This window comes from Thermobia domestica, chromosome 3 (assembly GCF_964235325.1).
Source record: "Thermobia domestica chromosome 3, izTheDome1.hap1.1, whole genome shotgun sequence".
Taxonomy (NCBI): Eukaryota; Metazoa; Arthropoda; class Insecta; order Zygentoma; family Lepismatidae; genus Thermobia; species Thermobia domestica.
In genome coordinates, this window is record NC_137456.1 from 186213699 (window position 1) to 186239596 (window position 25898).

Here is a 25898-nt window from a genome sequence, read left to right on the forward strand (position 1 = left end):
TTTTTGACACCAAAAATATCACACTCAATACGTACTATTGTTTGTGTAGTTGAAAATAGCTTATCTTATTTAATATCTTGTCCAAGGGTCACTTCCTTTCTATTAATATATTTAAGCTGCCATTTGTATTACGAAAATAATATTACTATACAAAGATATCGGAAAAACCAGGGGAATGGTTCACACCAAAACATGCTCTGGGTTTTTCTCTGCTGTAGAAAAGCTGTTGGAGGAAGAACTTAATAGGAACAATTGAACCACAAGGGAAAAAAAATAAATAATGTTTGAAATACTAATAAAAATGAACTTATATTAACAGAACAACAAAATAGCCAAATTCACATATTATTCACGAAATATGAACATATTCCTTGCTAAGATTACATTTACATATCAAACGAAGTAATAACCAGAAATTTACTATATTTAGAAATCTACATTACTACTACGTCTAACAAGTTTCTTGTGATTTTCGCTACACATACACAGTTATTAATTTAAAAGAGTTGGAATGAGTTTCCGCTCAACAATATTGTACTGAATTCGAAGTATTGTGCCAACCCTATATACTGGCAATTAATAGTAACATTTTATTTCGATTACCCGCGTACATCCGTAAGGGAATCAGGAATACGATAATCAATATCTCTTCCATAAGTCTTCATTGTTTCTGAACCTGCTGATAATTACTATCTTGACAAATGATGATCATAGCTGTATGAAAAAATGTGCGTATGCTTTACACCTCTAAATCACCCATAATTTAATTTAAAACATTAAAATCTTACCTAGACACCGTTATAGTTTACGAAAAAATCAAGCAAAGATAGAATTAATTTTCATAGGGCCTTTATTGCATCTCCTTAGAAATAATTTTAAAACTTCTCAAACATTATAAGGGGCACGCTATCTGGTATTTTCACCTTTTTTAATTTTGAAAACTGCATTATACCTTTAACTATAAAACAGCAGAAAATAATGAATTCATTTCTTATATTTGGTGTTATTACTACAATTGCTATTACGAAATGAACAAAAATGTGCTTACTGAGCCATTTATTACACTTATAAGTGGCACTGAAAACGCAGTGCTTACATGCAGTCAGATACACTGAAAACCTTTCATTTCTCTGCCCAACAGAAAAGCAGATGGACTTATCCTCACAGATATTATGATAATGCTAGCCTGGCACATGTCATTTTCTGAAAAATCACCACCGTGTTCACGCTTTATTGGTAAACAATTATCTAAATAGGACACACACGCACACACGCACACACACAGCACATGCAGTCTGAGGACACTTTGAGAAAAATTGGTCCACTTATATGAGAGAAAATAATGTCTACTAAAATAAAATACAGCTGTAGTACTAAAATCTCCAGACTGACAAGAAATAACCACCATCACGAAGAATTATTATCCCCATTATCATGATAGTTGTTTCCATTTAACACAAAGGATGTTCCAAGTCCATACAAATGGCCACAGTATTTCGCATCGTCTATGTTATCTTCAAAAAACATCTGAAAAAAATAAAGAAGTGAATTTTTAACCACTATTGATAACTTTGTGACAAATATTTCTACTTAATTCTTTTTCCGCCCAGAATTATTGAAAACATTTAAACCATTAAATCAACGTTAAATTCTAAGGCAGCTAAAAACGATATAGACAGTGATTCCGAACTAATTTTAAATCAGATGACAACAAACAGCTTGTTTGATCTTCAGATCATTTTCACCTTTTATGAAAGCATAATTTACGGTATGGTTTACAGAATTTCATCATGTAAAAGATCATCGTACTGACAAGAAATGCTTTTTAACAGTAAAACCAGTTCCCACATTTTGAAAAGTAGATTAGTAGATTGCTTAAAGTTCTTATTCTTTCCCAAGTTGTAGTTGCTAATGGCTATAAGTAGCAAAACTATAAATAGTGAATTCAAGCATCGTGAATCCAAATTATTGTTAAATTTTAACATATCAGAATCTTGAAACGTATATAAGCAATTACGTGACACGACATTATAAACATAATGAAAGAAATTTTACTGTAAAGAAAGTGAGTGAGTTTTATCACAATATTGTGAGGGGTGATGATATTTAATAAGAAACAAGCAAAAAGGTGAATACTCAACGCAAAAACAGCAGTGTTTTCTTCTACACGTAAGAAGCGCTTTCGGAAGAATCTTCCTCCATTATCAGCTTACTTAAAAAATCAAAGAGGATTTAAAAACATGAAGAAAAATGTGGAAAGGCAAAAAATGGTTAAAAGGATTAAGAAATGTAAAATAGTGAGTGCCTACTCCCATGTGTTTAATTTTTCACAGAAGATTTGTGTTTTACATTCCTTAATCCTTTTAACCAGTTTTTCCCTTTCCACATTCTCCTTCATGTTTTAAAACCTCTTTGAATTTTAAATAAGCTAATGATGGAGAAAGGTGCTTTCGAAAGCGATTCTTATATGTAGAAGAAAACTCTACTGTTCTTGAGGTGGGCTGGGCGGAGTTATGGGGGGCATTGCCCCCACTTTTTGACAAAAAATGAAAATGCCACCTACCAAGACCTCCGAGACCGCGCAAAAGGTCTGTGACCTCACTGCCCCTCCAGCAGACAATTCCTAGCTCCGCCTATGGCGGTGGGTATTAGCCTTTCTGCTTGTTTCATATTGAGTGCGTTTTGTTTCAAATGAGTCTCAAGTGTAAAACTTCGACAGAGTGTCAGACTATGGGAATTCAATACTCAAATTTGAAGTAGTACATCTTTAACTACTAGCTGGAACATATTAATAAGATCAAAGACGGAATCTCTTCCTCGGACGCTGAATCCACATCAAAAGCCGTTACTCACTATGCCTTATTGTTTTTGTTTGTTCTATGGCGATAAAAACTGAAACCGGAGTCTGTTAATTTAAATCAATTTCAGACAGAACAGATGACAAAAACAGAAGACAGACCCTACTTTTGGGGAACTGAATCGATCGCAAAAAGCTGCATCTCGATATCTCTTACTGGTTTTGCTCTACGGAAACCAGTACTGAAACCGGAAATTGAAGTAAATTTCAACTAATTTCACTTCCGACAACGTGTTGTGCGTTGTGGTAGTATGTACTCCTGAGACCTTGAATCGACTGCAGAAAACCGCTTAAGTAGGTTTATCCCTAATTTGTCGCTTATTTAAGGAACTACATATCCGGTAATTTTGGTCGAAAGTAGGCAAATTTTGTGAATTTCATACCTTTAGAGCATGTTTTCTCGTATTTCTAATAAAAAGTAGCCAGATTTAGTGATTTTCTTACAATGAACCGCGGAAAATATGTATATTGTAGAATTATGACATTATATTTAATTAAACGTCAGTCAATTTAACTAAGCTTTTAATTAAACTCAAATTAAATTATGTTGTCCGATTAAATTTATGTATGATATGAATTATTTCATAATTTTGTTTCTAACAAAAAGTGCGTAGTCACTTCACTTTTTAATTTTTTGATTAAGTTACGAAATTAATTTTTTTAACCTCTAAACTAGAATGCAAAAGTAGTAGTTTAGGTCCGAAAATAATTGAAATATTGACTTTTCTTATGAAGATGGTGTCTCGAGTACATTCCACGGCACCAGGACACTTACTTGCTTCTTTCTATCGCGACCTGTTAAATATTTCGTCGGCACTTTTATGCCTCCTTAGTGTCTAACACTTCTATATAAAACTTGGTGGTTGTTAATGAGTCTGGGTAGTAAAAATTTAATTTATAATTTTATAATATAATATTTTCAGGTAAGGATATTGCAATAATTCGCAAGCCATTGTTGTATTGAAAATATCTCTATTAATTTGTTGATAGGATATGACTTATTACAGGAAATATTATGGACTTTTTAGAAATAAACCACGTGGCATGTGTTATTTAAATACTAGATTTATGCTACAGCGCTTTGCTTTGAAATACCTCGAAACGATTATACCGCTCAAAGGCATTTACTTGCTTTTCTCGGCATTTAGACTCGTAGTGAAAGCGTGGGAAAATTTTTGTTACCTGAGTTAAGGAAGACGGTTGAAGGTGTTTAGTGAAACTAGCACACCACTATTTGTATTTTCATATATTTGATGTTTACTAGACTTGATCTTTAACACTTAATATATATGACATCTAGGTGCTAAATTTAGAACAAGGTGATTGTATAATTTTTCATTGAAAATGATATAGTGAAACATCTGAATAATGAACATCAATGGAAAATAATAAACTTAACAATATTGAAAATTCATTGCCACAGAAACAAATGGTTGTCATAGACAATTATGGATAGAAGATACATTACACTAATTCTTTTGTTTGAAATGTAAAATCTAGAAACTAGGCTATTCGTAATTGAGATGAGCGAATAAGTACATCTTCCTCATTTTTGGAAGTAGCGTGACAAATAACATGGAGCTAACAAAACTTAAATCGTTTACAAAATTTTCAGCCAAAATGTTCATAATTTCTGGTTCATTTCAAATAAAAAATTTCTTCCATTTTAGTATAATTATATCTAGTTTGATAATAATCTTCGTATCGCTTTACGGGAAAACTGTTTGAGGAATATTATATGATTTAACTGCCGTAAGTTTTTATTAACTTGGATGAAATAACGATTCCATGAATACTGAAGAAACTTATGAACCTCGCAGTTAAATCAAGCTTTGGTTTGTAATTATTGTTGGGAAGGTTCTTTACCTTATAAGTAGAATATATGATAGGTAATTTTATTAATGCTACTGTTACTGTTTTGTTATTGCCTCACGTTTAGTATTTTACTGAAGCTCGAACTTGATTGAAAACGTGCTTGGCACGTAATTATTACTAAAGCTTAATTTTCTTTATAGACTATACATTAGTTTACTGACGCTAGTTTATTGGTTGCTACTGGTGCAAGAGTTGAGTTTAACGTCCCGTTCAGCAACGAGGCTATATGAGACCAGACCTACTGATTAACGTGGGAAACGGACATGAGTTCTAGCCGGGAATTGGAGCCGGTCTCCCACGCCAAAGACGCGTACGCTAACCAATTATCGAAAGATAGTTTCATTTTATTTAGGGGAAGAGAGAGCATCTTTATTAACGCTGATATTATTGTTTGTTAGTGCTACCAGTTTACTATTTTAAGCAAGCTCAAAATTGTTTGAACACTAGTCTTGGCTCGTAATTATTGGAAAGGTTTAAGTTTCTTATAGGATATACATTAGTTAACGTTAACGTTAGTATTAATGTTTGCTAGTGGCATAAGTTTACTATCTTAATGAAGCTTGAACATGGCTTAACCCGAGCTTTGACTCGTAATTATTGAATGGGTCTTCGGTTTTTTATTTAAATTTAACATCAGTTAACTTATATTAATAGTATTACTGTTATTATTATTAGCTCGGGATTAGTATTTTAAGAAAACGATCATATTTGAATACGAGTTCTGACTCGTAATTAGAAATTCGGCTTAGAGGTAGCTTAATGAAACACAACAGAAATATTTATTAGCACTATTAATATTGGTTATTATCGGGTCAGGATTAGCACTTTAAGAAGTAAAACTTACTTCAACACGAACTCTGGCTCAGGCTCGTAATTATTGACTTACTTTAGGCTTTATTTCAATGGAACATACAACGAATAATTTTTACGAGGGCTAAGTTTGATGTCTGTTACTGGCACGAACTTCATATATTGAGCTGAGTTGAACGCAAGCATTGATTTATAATTCAGCTATTGGTCTTAGTTTTTATTTTATTGTTTCATGTGATATATAAATTAGCAGTATTGTTTGTTATTGGGTTAATTTTGTTATTATTAAACACATGAAACTATTGACATTCAAACATTGGCATGTGACACCCTATGTATTTTACGGCTAGGATATTTTATCCAGATTGTTTATTTATGAACATTATTTTATTGGAACTTAATATTATTGGTATTTATGAATATTATGAGTTATGCGTATTACAATTTGTAGTTACTTAAATTTCGGATTTGCTATTTTTCGAAGATGTGACGTTTTATGATTACTTATACATATCTTTTAGATACTGTTATTATATTTTATGTTGGTAGAATTTCTAATGATTTTTCTTTGTTTATTTGTACTTATTTTTATATCACTTTAGATAATGCGTGATAACTGAATGAAAATGTTGGTTAATTCTTAGGGTAGTGTTGCGATTACTTGTACATACTTGTGTTTCACTACGCTACTAGAATTTATGTTAATAGGATCTTGTGACTATTAGATTTAGAATTATTTATAGTTAACTATAGTTTAATTTGATTATTATTGGTTACTTTTGCCTTACCCGTATGTGAATAACTTTAAATGAAGGCTGCAGTACTGAAAACAATAATCAGATACGTAATTTATAATAAGACAAAATACTTAATACACACGCACAGTGGTGGAAGCGAATTTATGAACATGGAGGCACTGACCGATTGGATGTAAATTTAACAAATTATTCAATTTAAACGTAATTATCGCCACAGAAACTGTGTTTGCGCTTCCCTTACAGGATCTACATCAGAAAAAATATGAATAATGTATAATAATGAAAAATAATGAAAAATATGAATAATGTAATAATAAAATGAATTGCTTGTATTATTGCAAGTTTGAAGGGATGAGGAGACATGCAATGCACTCACGAGAATATTCATGTAATTTCACTGTTTACAGATTTTTTCGTTGCACATTATGGAATAGCCACAAACATTTGTATCATACATATTATTCTACTTAAATCGTATACAATAAAATTGACTGTGTTCAAATTAATTTAATTCGAAGATTAACAACTAATAGAAATCCCACATGGTAACATTCGTTCTTTTGGAAGTATGTTCTCCTTTATATGTATAAACATTGTCCTATTCAGATTGCCTTTTTACATCATAAATTCTTAAATTTAAATTGTGGTTAGATTCACAGATAAATATTACGTATAATCCAATATTTTTAGTGTGTGCAATTTTTGTCTCATCTACACGTGCTACCTTAACGACGTTAATTTCTAAGATTACAATATTTTTGTAAGGGAAACTTGTGTCCATATTGTAAGGATCCCCACATCACAACATAAGCACATGTTTATAGACGACACGTGCTAACGTTTACAAACAAGCAGACGATACACTGAACAGAAAGACACGAAGATCAACACGATGGAAATCGAAAGAGGGCGAGCCACCTGAACAGGGCCTATAAAAGAGGAACTACAGAGGAAGTAGGCATTTGTTGACCACTGATCGCCAACCCATAACAATTCTGGAGGTCACACTGGACTAAGGGGCTCTACCTATCGTAACATCCCTGGAGGCTGCTTTGAAGCGAAGGAGATTCCTCAACACAAACCATACCTCACGAGGCTTCCATGAGCCGAGGAGGTTTCCTAGGATCATAACCTGGAGTCGCTACAAGGCAATCCGGTGGCTGCCATGAGCGAAGGTGTTCCCATATAAAACATTACTTCTTTCACCCTTAGTCATGAGGGATATTCTGATATATTAACTTTGTAAAACACAAAGACCATTTTGTACACTTATAAATAAATCGGTGAAGGCCTAGATACCTGGTCCATTATTGTCTCTATCTACACAAAATATTACAATATTCTTTATCTTATTGTAATTTATTACTCGCTCGAAAACTATCACTTATTATAATGTCTTGTATAATCAGAAACAATATTAGGTATAGGTTGGAGGTATAACAAATAATAGCTTCAACCTATACTTAATATTGTTCTGACTGTACTATCATTTGTCCATTCAATATTTAATTGAGAAATTTTAAATGATGTGTACTGCATATTTTAGACTTAATTAAACAATGCAACTAGTATCAGGGACGTTTTAGTGTATGGGAAGATAATGACTTAATATAAAGTAATATCCTTTATATTAGCCAATAATGTGAATGGTAACTTGATGGTTGCAATATGGTTATTTGATTATCAACATTTACATATTTCACAGCTAATTCTGTACTAATATTTATATTTGATAACTACATTTTTAATTAACTTTTGTTCAAAACAATTATTGTTACTTATGTAATATAGTATTAAGTAGAAGATACCCAACCGTATAAATATGTACTAATTGTATAGTTTGAGCAATTCTATAGATACAAAATAGTGATACACACTAAAATGTATCACATGTTTACTTTTAAAATTCTCTTACAGTTTATTTTTGTCGCTCTCCATGACCTATCTTATCTTTTACACACTTCAATATAACTGAAAAATAGCACGAAGTGTATTTCACTTACACTACTTTCTTTCCCCCTCATAACCACAAACTTTATCGTTTGAAACCCTCTTTTATTACAATTGTTTCAAACCTGTTATTGCTGATTTGTACTGTATTTAAACAATAATTCAGATTATTTCGATATATTTTCCCAGTTACTTTTATAACTTTATCACATACACAGATCTATATATTTTAAAGACACATATTGTTTTATTATAATTAATATTTTGGCAAGTTGAAAAACTATATGTACACTCATCTCCAAAATTATTATGGCATGACTATAAATATCTTGTAGGAATATAATTTGATACCGAATTCACCCGGTATTTCTTATAATGTTAATATGTGTCTAATCGGCAAAGACATGTATGTGGCAAATTTCATGTCAAAAGAGCAGTAAATAAGAACAATAAAACGAAAATAAAACTTTCTTGTCCATTTAGCAACATTTTGTTTTATTCATTCTAATTTTCGTATTTATAATTCTTTTCCTATGAAATTTACCACAAGTATGCATTTCCCGATTATATACATAGTATCACATTAAAAGTACCCTGCAAAATCATTATCAAATTATATCCTTACAAGAAGCTAGTTATAGATATGCGACAGTCATTTTGGACAAGAGTGTACATCGCTTCTTTGAACAAGCAGATATACTTCTTCATATTTATTAAATTTGCTATTACTGAGATTATCAAATACGAATGTTTGTTTTAAATCTTGTTTTATGTTAACACGTCTGCTCTTTCCACCCTCTTGCTTTAACTCTTGCTACAAAAATATTAGAAATAATAATTTATTCATTCATTTATGTAGATAACACTTGAATTGGTAAATAGATACAATGTCTTTTATAATCATTGATGCAGTTAACATTTTAATCAAATGAAATGTAATTTTTATCTACAGGGGGTTGACAAAAAAATCTAAAAACATAGGACACGTAAGTTTGGCCCTCCACTGTACAATACGTGTTACGGTTGCCGATCGTTTTTTGTTTTCAATGTGTCATGTGGACCTTCCTCTTCCGTCAGCAGTAACCAGTTCACCTGTGAGTATCGTGGTGTGAAAGTGGTGCAGTAAAATGGGCGACCTGACAGACTTCCAAAGAGGCATGATCGTTGGTCCCCGTCTGTTCGGAGCTTCAGTGGCAACAGTGGCGAACATTGTGGGGGTATCAAAAGATACTGTGTCAAATGTCACGAGGGCATACACAATTCATATGCAAATGACGTCTGCAAAGCACAACAGTAGTCGAAAGACAATCCTGTCAGATACGGACCGGAGGGCATTAAAATGGATTGCAGCAGCTAAAAAGTAGACCACTGCAATGCAAATTACGTCTGAATTCAATTCCGGCCTACAGAACCCGGTTTCGTCGAAAACAGTGGGACGAGAACTTAATAAACTGAAAATTCATGGCAGGGCCGCTATCGTCAAACTCCTGGTCACAGCAGTAAATGCGAAGAGGCGTATCCAGTGGTGCAAGGATCACAAGGCGTGGACTCATGAGCAATGGAAACACGTACCGTGGTCCGATGAATTGACTGTTAAGTTGTTTCCAACAACCGGTCGTGTTTACGTATGGAGAACACCGTCGCAGGCCTATGATACAGGCTGCTCCCAACTGTAAAGCATGGGGGTGGTTCTGTTACAGTATGGGCAGTGATATCGTGGTTTTCTGCAGGTACCATCATAGCCCTGCATGGAATGATGAATGCTAAGGCATATGAGGCCATTTTGGGGGACCAGGTTCTACCCATGGCCCAAATATTGTTCCCTGATGGTGATAGCATCTACCAAGATGATTTGGCACTCTGTCATGCTGCAAAACCGGTGAAATCATGGTTTGAGGAGCATGACTAGGAGCTATCACACCTCCCCTGGGTCCCACAATCACCAGATCTGAACATCATTGAGCCACTGTGGTCTGAGTTAGAAAGGCGTGTTTGGTCTCATTGCCCTGCAGCAGCATCCCTTAAGGAACTGGAGCATGTTTTGGAACAATGCAGTACAAAATTCCACACACCACGATTCAGGAGCTGTATATGTCAATTCCACGTCGGATCCAAGCAGTTTTACACGCAAAAAGGAGGCCGCACACCATACTAGGTATGATTTTTACACTTTTGCAAACGTTTTAGATTTTTTTTGTCCACCCCTGTATATCTCCCATTCACTGAAAGTACTTTTGTTGTGTAAAAGTGAATAAACAAATGTTCTGTTGGAAAAGGATGTATGTTGGATTCAATAATTACTATTTGAGATACATATTTGACATTCCTAAACTTTATATTAACATCTACACGTATTTCAAAAGGATATGAAGATCTTAACAATGACGAACAATTGTGTCGGATATATTTATAATTGAGAAAATATTAAGGAAACAGCTTCGATTTAGAAATAGGTTTATAATATCAAGGAAAGTAACTTGATACCGTTCTTAGAAAAGTTATTAAATGTAATGATTAATATTCAGTTATTACTTTCTTCACAAATACATTCTTTAAAAGACACGGTTTTTTGTTATTCATTCTATATTGTGATGACAACATTTGATTTACCGACTTCCCAAATCATATTTATATCTAATATATTCTTCCGGTTATTAAGAGGAATCATCATCATTAGTATGTTTTGAATAGAACAATTTACGTATTTGAAGCTTAACGTAGTTATATAAAATTTGATACAAAACATGGAAGATGAAATGCGTTTTATTTGTTTGATCTCACTTCTAATTGCAGTACCTTCCTTGTGACTATGTACTTAGCATACATGGTTTCGGCGCAAGATCCGAGCTCAATTTCTGATAGGTGCTCATGTGATTCAGATCCTGTTTGGCTGTAGGTTATCGGTACTATCCATTCATAAAAAAACGTCCCAACCAATTACCAAGTAAGAAATCTCATTTCACAGCTAAGGAGGGAAGGACGCGATGATTGCACCAAATGTGGTGTAGGAATATGTAATGGCAATAGAAAAGAACGTGTGGAAGCATTCGTTTCGCAGGCGTTCGGAATCAGAAATAATGGGCCCTATAGTTCTGAAGAAGTATGGACTGTCAATCAGATATTGATGGGACGGAGTCTTTGCTTGCTGTTGCGACCAATTCAGAAGAAGTTAAATAAAGTAGAATGAAATCAGAAAAGATGAGCGGAACACAAAATGCGCCAATGTTCGCCCTCAGTCACAGCACGCGAATGCCGGGATACTAAATCATCAACTGCCCTTGCCATTACCCACCTTATCTATATAAAGAGGAATTTAAAAAAAAATAAAATGCAGTTTTATCTGTTTCAGATTGAACGTGTGTTGTTTTTAGCATATTTTACATGCTTCTGTTAACAACTGTTTCATTATGTCCAAAAAAAGTATATCTCACTGTACGGTATATTAAGGGTTAACTACGATATTTTCTAATCTTGTTGAGACCAATTTGTAAGTTAACTTTACGAACATGGCATGTGTGTAGACAGTACAGACGTTCTGTCTCATGTGTGCTAGGCAACAGAAGTGAAACGCTCATGTTCATTTTGTGTTCACATTCTTCAAGTGCAGTGTTTGTGAAACATGCGTGAGTTATATTTGGAGTTGTTACAAGGCTGTTTCTGTCCAATACATTTTGCTGCTTTGTAGTGGTGAGTAGAACAAATTCAAATATTTCCTTTAACCTTTCCGTTAACACAGCTGTGTTAATGAACAGTCTTGTATGTATTCAAACAGTTATTTTTGTCATGGTAGTCGACAGTCGTTTCCATTTTAAACATCACTAATCCCGAAATATGTATTTAAATTCGCCTCACAAACACACAATACTTTAATTTTGGTTGGCCCCACGTCATAGATATCAAAACAACGTACAACTGAAATCAATTAATATTGGTGGGTTCAAACATTTAATACTTGCGTACTGACAACAGCAATGTGAAGAAATACAGCAACTTCATTGCGACCCCATTCCCTGGAAAACTTCTGGCGACGCCCATGATTAATTTCTGTATATATTTTATTTTTAATATCATTTTGTTAAGCTAACTAGTGATTCATACCCAATTGGTGACGGCAAGAGCAGGGTAGTTGATAGATTTAGTATCCCGACATTCGCCTGGTTGGACTGAGAGCGGATATTGGTGCGTTTTCTGTTACAGGCCAGACTTTTCAGAGCTTGTAGGGCTCATTATTTTTGATTCCGAACGCCTGCGAAACGAATGCTTCCAAACCTTATTTTCTATTCCCATTACCTACTCCTACACCAAGTTTGGTGCAATTATCTCTGAGTAACATCACACCCTTTCCCCGTAAGTGTGTTTCCAATCTCAGTAAACTTCTCCAAACTTCATTTATTTTCATACTTCTCTAACTTACGCGATATATGGGATTAACTGGATGTGCTTTGGTAATAATTTACGTGAATGTTTTTCTTTTTCATGAATTCGCTGTCTTTGGAAGTTATTGTTTCTCAACTATTTGGTATTAATGGCATCCGATTCTTCTAATGTATTTGCGTCTCTTACTAGCAAGACTAATGCATCTACACTTGAGCTAGCAGCTGCGAACGAAGAATCTCTCACAAGATGGATTGACATAATCACATACCTGTTTAATAGAAGTGTACAGGTAAAATTAAACCATTAATAAGTATTTCTAAATACTATTTCTTTGATGTATATTAACAATCCCTTAGTCTCTATGGACTCAATGCCTTGTAAAGACATGGAAATTAACATATTATGGAAGTCCTAATCCCTTTTCGATGGTTACTAAAATAATGGAAAGACCTTAACAAAGGCAATTACCTTATTAAGCCTTTAACTGGCAAGCATTGATGGCATTACCATTAAAATATTTAGTTTGCTTTTATGGTTGAACCATGTCTTTCTGATCATAATTACGTATTTTTTTAAGTATTTTTGTATTTTGGTTAAAAAATACAGGGTGTTTATTTCAAAGCATCATTGCCATAAAATAGGTCTTATGTGTAGCTACAGAGCAGCATTGCCCTATTATGGTAAAATATCATAAGAATAAGAATTACATAATAATAAAACTAAAAATTCTGAAAAACCAAACTAACACTGAAAAAAAATGAAATGAAATTTTTGAGTTTTACGTCCCACGGTTATGCCGGTTAGGCTAAAGGAGACGGTGATGATGAGTAATGAATGAAATGGTGGAATGAAGAAAGTGGGAGGAAACGGGAGAACCCCGAGAAAACCCACGCACACGGTGTTTGTCCACCACAAGGTTCACTTGGTGGAAGCAGGGTTTGAACCCGAGACCCTTAGCACCAGAGGTGAACGCTCTACCACTGAGCCACCGCGGCCCCATTAACACTGAAAAATAAAATAAAAAATATAACACTGAAAAATATTATCACTAAAAACAAAAATTTAATATTGTTTAACAATAACTGAATTTGTTGTTTTTAGTGATTTTGTTGATTTTACTTTTTGGTGTTAGCTCTGTTTTACGGAGTTTTGTTTTTCAGTTTTAATATTATGTTCGTATTTTTCACTGTTATGTTTTTATTTTCAGTGCTGTAATTTTATTTTTCAGCGTTACACTTTTCTATTTTTAGTGATGCGAATTTATATTTCAATGTTCTGATTTTAGTCATTAGTGTTACGTTTCTATGTTTCAGTGTTTCGTTTTTCTTTCGCAGTGTTGATTTTACTTTTGATTGTTTAGATTTTATTTTTCAGTTTTGTGATTTTATTTTTCAATGTTACATTTTTCTTTTTCATTGTACGCATTTTATTTTTCCGTCTTATAATTTTTGCTTTTTTTTAGGGTTGTGAATTTAATTTTCAACGTGTGAATTTATTTTTGAGTTGTTTCTATTATCTGTGCCATGTTTTTAGTTTTCAATGTTCTGAATTTGATTTTCAATGTTATGTTTCTATTTTCGGTGTCATGATTTTGTTTTTCAGTGTTGTGTTTTTATTTTTTAGGGTTACAATTTTGTTTCTCAGTGTTATGAACAGTAACGTAGCGTGAAGTTTTGAAATGGGTAGACTGAAATTAGATTCGTAGCTGGAGGGTGGCTAGAAGGGGCCCAGTCCCCTGAAACTTGCAATTGTTTGTTGTATGTATATATGAGTATAAAATGAATTCAAGTTGCCCTCCCCCCAAAAAACTATCCCTCCCTTATTTAAACGATCACGTCTTAGTGTTCTAACCACGGACCTGGCTGTAATTCTTGATTTAAAAAAATGCCAATTCATGCAATAATTTTTTCATACAATGCAAGAAAAAGTATTGCTTGATAGAAAAATGCTAATTCATGCAATAATTTTTTCATACAATGCAAGAAAAAGTATTGCTTGATAGAAAAATGCTAATTCATGCAATATGTTTTCATACAATGCAAGAAAAAGTATAACAGTGGTTCTGCTTCATATTTCCCTTATATACGGTTTCCTTACATATGCGATACTCGCATATCACACATACACTGTATTACTATTTTAAAGAAACAAATAAAAACGGATATAGGGCTATCTTCATTTTAAATTCCGCAAATCATAGACACAAACTTAAGCTCATTACCCACAACACATATCAGCATACTAATGGAAAAGAGTAGTGCTGCAGCTCACAGTCAATTGATGTTTTTTTACAGAAAAAATATTTTTAGATTGAAAGTATAAAAAAAAGAAAGAAACTACACCTCACCTGAGGCCCCATTCAGTATCGATCTTCGCACAACTTGCGGGTCCCAACGCAGCGCAAAAAATACAATAAGCAGTTATAACTGCTATGTCAATTATCGTCAACTAAAATGTAAATTTTACGCTGCGATAACACAAACCAGTACGCAATAAGGTCCCTGATGTTTTAGTACTATTAATAATAAGATTTTTATTCTCTTTCTCTTTTTTTTCTTTGTCAGAACTTGTGACTGAATGCGAGCCCCTAAATTTTTTATAGCCTTTCTGTTTTATAGTTTCTTATAAGACCGCGTCCTGTCGCTTTTGTTTCCCAAACACCCGAAAGGCTAGCCTTTCGTCAGTATTCGTCCACTTTCGTTGTATCGTGTTGAATTTGTGTATTGCTCATGGTTTTCGTCTGCTGAGGTTAACGGGAAAGCGATTGGCACCGCCCCATTGTCAAGATTATATGAGAAAGGAGGAAGGCTAGCGGCCCATAGCCTGCAACGCGTTCTTGCAGAAGCTTCAATCTATTCTGGCGTGATGTTTAAAGAGTGCATCATAAAATAAATCCATTTTAATAAAATTAATGGTATCAATGTCCAAAAGCAACATTTCAGGCTGATGTATAAATAAATGTATAGGCTAAGCCTTATAGCCTTAATGGACACTACGTCCCTGGTTATGAATTTTCTCAGTGTTTTTTATTTCCATGCTGTGAATTTATTTTTCAGTTTTGCGATATTTTTTCTGAGTGTTGTGATTTTATTTTTCAATGTTATGTTGCAACTTTTCAATGTTACGTTTTTTTTATTTTTCAGTTTTCACATTTTTTTAATTAATCAACCTAACAGTCTTTTCACTTGAGTTGGTATATAAAGTTTTAAAAGCAGCAGTTCTATCCGAATAATTACTATATTAATTTTCTATATTCATTATTAAAGAAATTCCTTAGAACTACATAAAGTAAAATAATGATAATATTTTTAACAAATTTCTATTTAACATTTAAAATATAAATCAATATTATTATTATCGAAGTAATAAAAGTTGATTAGAAACCAAGTATTTTAAGTTTCACCATAAATATGATATTATCTATTTCTTTAATGCAACTCTTTTCCAAGCAACCTATTTTACTTTTATTCGTTAGATAAGAAATCATGTCGCAGGGCAAATACATTGAGCTCGGATCTTGCGCCGAAACCATGTATGCTAAGTATATAGTCACAAGAAAGGTATTGCAATTAGAAGTAAGATTAAACTAATGCAACACTTTTCATCTTCCGTGTTTCATTTATTTTTATAATATAAATAAGTAAAATATCAAATAGGTAAAATGTTTTATTCAAAATAATATACTAATGATAATGATTCCTCTTAATAATGGGATAAATATAATAGATACAAGAAATTCACTAAATTATATATTGAATTTTCAATATAGCAGGAATAAACAAAAAAAAAAAAAAAAAAAAAAAAAACTGTATCCTTCAAAGAATGCATTTGTGAAAAAAGTAATATTTGAATATTAATCATTACACTTAATAGCTTTTTCAAAAACTGTGTCACGTTACTTTACTAAAATTATAAACCTATTTCTAAATCGAAGTTGTTTCCTTATATTTTCTCAATTATAAATATATCCGACACAATTATTCGTCATTCTTAAGACCTTCATATCATCTTGAAATACATATAGACCTTAATATAAATAGTTTAGGAATGTCAAATCTGTATTTTTAATAGTGAGAATTGAATCCAGCTAACAGCTTTTTCTCACAGAACATTTGTTTATCTACTCACACAAAAAGTACTTTTAATGAATGAGAAATATGAATAAAAATTAATTTGATTAAAATGTTATCTACAAGAATGATTATAAAAGACATTGTATCTGTTAAGTAATTCAGATGTTACCTATATAAATAAATGAATAAACTATTATTTCTAATATTTTTCTATCAAGAGCTAAAACGAGAGAGAAACAAGCAGGTTGATAATCTCAGTAATAACAAATTTTATAAATATAAAGGAAAAGATCTGTTTGTTCAAAGAAGTGATGTACATATATTTTTTCAACTTGCCAATAATAACAATTATAATTAAACAATGTGTGTCTTTATAGCTACTTGTATATGTGGCAAAGTTATAAAATAACTGGGAAAATATATCGAAATAATCTCAATTATTATTTAAATGCAGCACATATCAGCAATATGTTTGAATCGGTTATAATAAAAGAGAAATTTAAACAATAAACTTTGTACTATATAAGGTTGAAAGAAAGTACTGTAAGTCAAACACTGAATACAATTCTCTAGCACTATTCAAATGTGTAAAACGTAAATTGAGTCATAGAGAGTGAGAAAAAAATAAGAGAATTTCGAAAAGTAAAAATGTAATATAGTGTGTATATATATATATATATATATATATATATATATATATATATATATATATATATATATATAGGGGAAGGCGTTGTACCTGTGAACACTTTTAGAGTCTTGGAAATTTTGGTGCTAATATTCAGCACTTTTCCCCCAATTTTTGTCGTATATTTGAAGTCCCATTTCTCTGCTATTAAAAAGGATGATTTTTAAACGTGTTACATAATTACAGTAGCTTTTATAGGTTATAATAAGAAAACATCCGTTTTGTTCATAGGTGCATTATGGTCATGTACCATTGAACAGACCCTCTTGTATCTTTGAACAAATTGATAATTACAATGTTCCTGAGGCTATAATATAAAAAGAAGCTACAAATATTAATAGTTATAAATTGTAATAAAAGGTTTAGCTATAAACAGTTCCCCAGAATTGAAATTTTATTAATTAAATTAAAAATTGAAGAGAAGTTCTAACAAAAACTTGTGAATAATAAAGTTGAACATATACAGCTCTGTTAACATAACCTTATATGTTACACAATAAGCGAATATTTAGAAACTACTTAAAATTATAATTAATAACTTTATATCCTAACCTAACCTATATAAAATATATCAATGGTTTTAACTACTTATGTAGCTTTAAACAGTATTATTTGTCGTTCAAAGGTACACGATGCATTAATGTTCATAGGTACAAGAGGGCCACCATTACGAAAAAAAAAGTTCTTCACTAGCTTAAATATTGAACAGAAGTTAAAACTAAAAATATTACTGTATTCACCAATGATTCTACCTCAAGTTTGGACAAATAAATATCACAAGTTGCGAAAACCGAAGAACACTAAACTCAAAAGGTAACTACAAAAAAATCTTCGTTTTGGGGGTGAAAAAATTAAAAGGAACATTACTCGGCACAACACTCAGTAAACAACAGCCAAACGCATTTGTAGTGCTTTTTCCATTTACTCTTTCAAATGAAATTTAATCACTGCATCTAGATAGCTCTGAATTCGAGAAAAGCACAGGTGTTCAAAGGTACATTGTTTCAAAGGTACAACACCTTCCCTTATATGTATCAAACAAATGAGTATAGATTTGCTCATACCATACATAATTAGTACATATTTATATAGTTAGGAATCTTTTACTTAATATCATATTACGTAAGTAATAATAATTATTCTCAACAATTAAAAATGTAGCTTTCAAAATATAATTATTAGAACAGAAATCAGCTGTAAACATTTAAGTACTGATAATTAAATTACTTCATATTGCAAACATCAAGTTATTATTTAGGTTATTATCTAATATACAGGATATTACTTTATATTAAGTCACTATCTTTCCATACACTAGAACGTTCGCTGGTATTAAATACACAATTTTTTAGTAAGTATAAAATATGCAATACTCATTATTTAGAATTGTAGTTCTGTATAGACAAATGATAGAATATAATAAATGATACTATGTCGAGCGAATAATAAATTACAATATCATAAAAATATAGACATAAGTTTCGGATGGACAGACGGACGGACAACGCCGTTCTATAAGACTTCCTACACTTATGCATGGTTTAAGTCTAATAAAAAGCGTAATTCAATGGAAAGTTATTCAAACTGCAAAGAGGCCAGAGTAATGAGATATAAGAAAAGCAGAAAGTAACTGAACAACAGTATTTTCATCTTCTGACAGGAAATGCTTCCCAACAGCCTGCATCTATACCAGACCAGACTGTAGGCCAAACATGGAAACCCTCTTGGCCTCAAGAATCCACTATATAAATTGTATTCAAACACATCACGGTGGTTCGGAAAGCAAGCACAGGGACTACTACTTGTAACCTCGACGCTGAAATGTGATGTTCGATCCAGTGTTCACGATTCTGTTCCAACTTTCCAAGTTTTTACTGTGCTGTACTCTTCATTAAACAGATAAAGAAGTTCTTGTTAGACATTAGTTAACTATAGATAAAAATGTGTTCGTCAGCAATCCTGTCATTGGCTTCAGCCAAAGGGGAATGATCATAGAGAACACTTCTTTCAGGTTATCAGTGGACAGCACATATCCAATTTCTTCACTCTGTTCAATTGAAGTATGGAGAATTGCTACCTTTGTTCCAGAGCACACCTAGGCCACTAATTCGAAGTCAGGCGCCAAGAGCTGGACTATTTCAGAGACCACAGGGAAAATCGTTACAAAAGGACGTGTGAAGAACTGGGATTTGAAGATCGTACGCTCGACGTTTGAAGGCCAGTAAGCTTGAGTGTAGTGCATACTCGTGACTAACCCGCACGAGTCTAAGTGTTTTCGCACCGGTACGTTAGGTAGTTTTTATATTGTCCTTCAGATACTAAAGAAGAAAAAGCCTAAGCTTGTTTTACATTTCAAAGGCTAAATCCTTAAGTGATTAGCTGAAAACAGTAAGGTAGTTATTAACGCTTAATATTGTCTCTCAACGAACTTATTTTCTAATGCTGAGCACCTTGTTTCTCTAAATTCAATTCATGGTTTCTTAAGTAACTCTATGCTTTCATTGTTGTGATTTGAACTAGTTTATTCATTTCTGCTTGAAATCAAGCATATTTAATTTGAGGTAATAATGTTGTACCTAAACTCTAGCATCACTTCTTTCATTTTCAAATACAACTTAACTATGACTCATTTGCATTAGTGTAATAAATACAGTCAAAGAACATAACAATGATATAGGGCTGTTATAAAGTCTTTGCTATAAAACAAATGCTTATAACTGTTTTGAAAATGATGATGTTGCAGTAAAATACATTTTAAATTGTGCCATGTGTCACCATTTCTACATTTTTAGTTGGCAACACTATCACAATGATGAGGTTGGCAACTCTGGTGACAACAAAGGTCATGAAAATCGCGACGGTACAAGAGAAAATGCAGTGTATGTGTTGGTATGGATGTTGCTATGCATCATATTATATAAAAAGCAAAAAAATTATGGAAAGTTAGAGCGGTTTATTTATTTATTTTCTAATGTATGTTAGGGTGATAAATTCAACCCTTCCTTCTTAGCGGGACTCTACGTAATGGAATGAGTGTCAATCCCCAAAGAAAATATATGGCATACTGTATCAAAATCGAATAGTTTTGGCGAAAGTTAAGACAGTCAGTTTAAGTTGAACTCGTTTGTAACTCAGAGGGGCGCGGTGGCTCAGTGGTAGAGCGTTCACCTCCGGTGCTTGGGGTCCCTGGTTCGATCCCAGCTCGCGCCGTGTGGACTTTGTGGTGGACAAACACCATGCTCGTGGGTTTTCTCGGGGTTCTCCCGTTTCCTCCCACTTTCTTCATTCCACCATTTCACTCATCTCTCATCATCACCGTCTCCTTTATCCTAACCGGCATAACCGTTGGACGTAAAACTTAAAAAAGAAGAAGAAGAGATTATTTTGTAACTTGAGTTTATTTAGCCAGGCTTTATATTGGCTATATACAGAATGTTACCAAACTCTCTTAGAGTATTACTCCTGGTATTAGCTCAGATTCTACATTTACGGCTGACTTCATCCACTTTCACAACTGCTAGACTGACCCTTGACCCGAACACTGGTGGTGACTATGTGTCACCCCCTTTTTGTACAATGTTGTGTAATCTTAACTGGTCGTAGTTGGAACCCATGTCTGTATTCTTTTTCTTTTTACTGAGTGTTACCCTTGTGAAGGTGTGTGCATTGTGGGACTATCATAGTCATCAGAATCGTCGCGCGCCTATTATAAGTAGTATGAGATCACCCCTAGCCAAACAGAGTTCACCAAGTGGTCCAAACCATTACCTCATCAAAAGCCAATCAGCTTACAGAGAAATATAATAGAGCTTTTTATAATTAGAGCTTTTTCTAATTATGGCACAATCTAATGCAAGACTGACACCCAAACTCGATACACATAAAACCTCAGGAATGAGATCTCTTGATGTTCATTACCTCCGAACTACGCGATGAGCACAAAACCCGTGCTCGAGTCCCTCTCCCTTCGCGGGAGGTAGGCCTCTGCACTTCTTGCAGAGTTAAGTTAGTTAGATACTTAAGCGATACGTCAGACTATGTCTATGTCTTGACATGTCTGTTTACTTCTGATAGTTACTCCTGGACTTATGTTGTTCTGTATAGTGAAATATGAGAAACTGGAAAATGTGTGTCAATTCAATACGTGCGTGATGACCGCTACCACGCCCAACTCTGGAAATTGGACTTCTAATTGCGTTTGGACTGTAAGTAATACATCTTTCCTTTAGATCACCCAGAGGGTTGTTGTACACTTATTCACTATCGTCCTACATAATCTGAACTATTTCGTAAATAAAATAATCTGTCTCTGCACCTACTATCTTTGAAAGTGAGACTATGTTCCTTATGTCGACTTTGATATTTTTCTTAGTGCCACACCTACGTTTAAAATCATTGATCTGTGGAAACCTGTGACTTTGATCTTATTTTGTGATTCACCTGTAATCCTTAGAATTTCTGTCATTACGGTCTGTAAAGAAATTGAACTCTTTTACAATAAACCAAACTTCGCAACACATTTGTTCTGCTGTTAGTATTCTTGTTACTACAACAGACCGGTAGAAAATCCCAAACCTCTTCATAAATTCATTAGATAGCGCCTCCACTCGGACCATACACTGGGAATTAAGTGGTAAGCCACCTTACGGTGGATCGTCGCGAGAGTGACTACAAATCGTCTAGTATCGCAGTCCTGCTGGTTCCTGGGGACTTCTGGTCCCCCTTTTGAGGGACATCTCCTGGACAAGGTACGTCAAGATTCTGTCTCGATCAAGACACCTGTGGCTGATCTCTCCTCTGCATCCACCTACAGGTAAGTACTGATATCTTTCAGCCAATCCGCTCGGGCTATCAATAATCGTTTCCAATTTTCTGTCTTCAAGAATCTACTGTTAGTGAGTGAGTTAATTTCGTCACCCATGACAAAGTGTTATAGTTTGATTCGTAGTTGTGTTGTGTATCGCCAGCAAATAGTGTAAGAGGACTTTGGTAGGAAAGTTCCTCTTAGTGTAAATCATGTTCGTCATTCTCATTTTTAGCTCAACGTTACCGTCTTCCTATCCTTGCGATTTTCTATATGGTGTTTGTAATGTAATATTTCAATTGACCAAGGGGAGTCGCTTCCTCAATTGGATTAATACTTAATACGTAAATGAATAGTCTTTAAGCCTTAGTAAATTACTTAATTGAGTTACAATGACCGTTTGGTCGTTCAACTACTCTTCATCTGTAATTGCCCATTTACTTGAATCCTCTCATTTCCGACGAGGCGCACTCATACCTGATTGTTTCGTCCGCCTCCCTTGATGTAACTACTGATATCGGGATGTTTGAACTCCTCTCCTTTAATGTACGAGACCTGGATGTGTCTCCTATCGCCACCCGTGTGGCCCACTTTATTTATAAATATTTATTAGGTATTTGACTTACTATACATGTGTATAATTTGACAATATGGCGGGCAATTAATTTCTAAGTATCCTTTTGTAATCTTGTAATATGACCTCTGTTGGTTTAATGATTCATTGCGCCACTCTCAGATTGAACGACCGATCTCTTACTGAGGCCGTAGCCTCTGTCCTTAGAATCATAAATCACACCGCTCCTTGTTCAGATCACTGCTATCGATGTGATTCAGAGAGAAATTATTTAAATCTTATTTATTATGTTTATTGCATTGGCATTGTCTTAGAAACCCCGTAATACTTTGTGAGTTTGAGGAAGCGACTATTCGACGAGGTTTTACCTTTTACGCAAGGATAGAGGTAGTATTTTTAAGACCAAAACGTTAACCAAAAAGTCCTACCGATTGCTTCGCTTGGGCTCGACGACGTTACACATAAAATAATTGGGAATAAGTTCTCAATAGAACGTCTTCTGTCCTTCAAAACGTGCACTTAGATAACTTTCAGGACTTGTGCATGTTCCACTCACTTGATTCAATTCTGAAAGTCGCATTCACCACACACACAGAGCTGCAGCAATGCATTAATTTAATGCCAGCAGCAATACTATTAAGAATAAATCAGTTATTATATTATTTTTCTATTCTATAGTTAATATGAATTACATAAAATAACTCTCTTCATTATAAGAAGTGAATGAAGAGAGAGTTCTTTTTTTCCACGTTCACATTATTTTTAAATTTAAATTTTGTCAGGTTCCTTACTTTCTCAAAAGACAGTCAAAACCTCATCAAGAGGACATGAATGGTTCAAGAGGCGGTTTTCTTTGTTAAGAGATTTACCACACGAAGAAAATTTTCTTTCCTTACTTAATCTGTATTTATAATACTGACGATGCAGAAGCAATTCAAAAGGTAATCAGAAACATATGCAAAAAGCATCTTCTATAAATAACCGTACAATTTCGACTAATATCCTCCGTCATTATCAACAACTGAAGAAACTTCCGCTACGACTCCATCATACTTGTACACAAACATTTTGGAGCTGACAGGTTTTTAATTGTTACTGAATTATGCGTCCATTGATGTCTTTACGTTAAAAAATATGAAAGTGTTTTTTTTTTCTAACTTACCTCTCGCATTTTAAAAAATGCCATTCCTGTAAGTAAAGAATCACTACCAGCTTGATGTTGAGGCCCAACTCTTTCCAATTCTAATTGGTCGGCAACTTCCTGAAGACCTCCTTTCAGATTTTTACAGCTTTTCATGAGATACTTAAAGGAGAGAAAAGTATCATTAATTATTATAAGTCTCCTCAACAAAACTAAAATTGCATTTATTTATTTGTAAGAAGCATGAAATACTGTTCTAAAGGAGTTATTGTTAGTGCAGCTTAAAAATCACATTTTAGTTTTCTTCAGAGTGAGTGAGTGAGAGAAAGACTGAAAATAGTACTACAGCTGAACAAATATATTGCTAAAATGTATTAGTTTCATGAAACACATTACTTAAAGAAAGTTGTTGTTAGAATATCAGAGTTCGACTAGGAATGCACTAAACTAGCAGAGATGAGAAAACAGGCAAATATGTATAGGCTACAAAATCTGAACGATATAATTACACAAAATTTCATGGACATTAGGCCTGAAACTTTAAAATTAATGAACTTTAATATAATAGTAAAAGCGAAAGCATTCACGTAGTCTAGAATATAACAGTAAAGGAATCAACAAATTTACGGGTATCAACACCGCGCTATATATTAAAGAAATCCAACGGAACAATTCTCACTGATACAGACAGCATTTTGAATAGATGGAAAGAAATCTTTGACGATTTGCTTAACACGTAGTCAAAAATTAATGTTCGTGGCACAAAGCAGAGTCCAACCGAGTAGAAGTAGAAACGCAATAAAGAAGTTAACGAAACACACGCCTCCCGGTGTAGATGAAATTCCGGCTGAGTTAATTTTAACTAGAGGGAGAAAACTGTGGAACGAACTCATTCTTTTCATCTGGAACAAGGAGGAATTGCCACAAGAGTTGAACGAATCAATGGTCATTTCAAAAGAAAGGCGACAAAGCTGATTGCGATAATTATTGAAGCATTTCTCTTTGTCAATATCCTACAAAATCTTCTAAAACATTCTATTATTAAAACTGATCTCATACTCAGATAAAATTATTGGATATTATCAGTACGAATTTAGGTCAAATCGATCAACTATCGACTAGATATTTACCATTCGACGAATACTCGAAGATAAATGGAAATACAATATCCCGGTACATTAATTCATTATTGATTTTAGAAATGCGTACGACTCGGTTAGGAGAGAAACATTGTACAACATTCTTATTGAAATTGGAATACCGAAAAATCTAGTAAGATTAATTAAGATATATTTAATGTATCATAAAGTATCACAAAGTCAAGTCCAGCAGGAAACAACTTCTCTACGAGCTTTCAACGTGGAGAATGGCCTGAAACAAGGACATGCATTTTCGCCATTATTATTCAACTTTGTTCTGGAGTATAATAATAATAATAATAATAATAATAATAATAATAATAAGAAGAAGAAGAAGAAGAAGAAGCAAGGGCCTAGAGCTGAACAGAGCCGTAGCCTGGGGGGCGCGAACAGAGCAGACGCCCCGGGCGCTGATAGCAAGAGGGCACGAACGAGCAATTTGAATTTAACGTCCCTTTCAGCAACGAGGCTATATGACACGAACGAGCAAGAAGAAAGAAAAAATGTTGGAAATAATAAACGACCCGTCGCCCCCCAAAACAATTTGCGCCCTATTAAATCAATATTGTTGTCGGTTTTCAATACATACATTTGGATTTTTGTTTCTTGCTTGCTCCGCTCGCAACCCAAATGTTGCAATAAGTATTGCAAATTTTTACTTATTACTTACAAATAAAAGTTATTATATATGATTTGTTAATGACGATGTGATACACAAGGCGCCGTGTAATTCTAGTGCAGGAGCAGTTTCAAATTCAGAAGTGGTCGAAGTCTGAAATACATGTTAGGTGTTTTGATGGTTATGAGTTTGGGTAGTTAATTCCGCTTTTCTACCCAATCGAATTAATCACG

General features: G+C 33.7%; 1 protein-coding gene across 2 annotated transcripts in view; it reads right to left on the bottom strand.

Moving 5' to 3' along the window:
* Positions 1–290: 290 nt before the first annotated feature.
* Pop2 (CCR4-NOT transcription complex subunit Pop2) overlaps positions 291–25898 on the bottom strand; it is a 204108-nt gene continuing 178500 nt past the window's right edge. For both annotated transcript variants that reach the window (XM_081752058.1, XM_081752059.1), the window contains exons 7-8: positions 23929–24069; positions 291–1527 (exon numbers count right to left, since the gene is read on the bottom strand). In XM_081752058.1, the coding sequence (XP_081608184.1) occupies positions 1408–1527; positions 23929–24069 (261 nt within the window). In that variant the 3' untranslated portion in view covers positions 291–1407. The remainder of the gene's footprint in view (positions 1528–23928; positions 24070–25898) is intronic.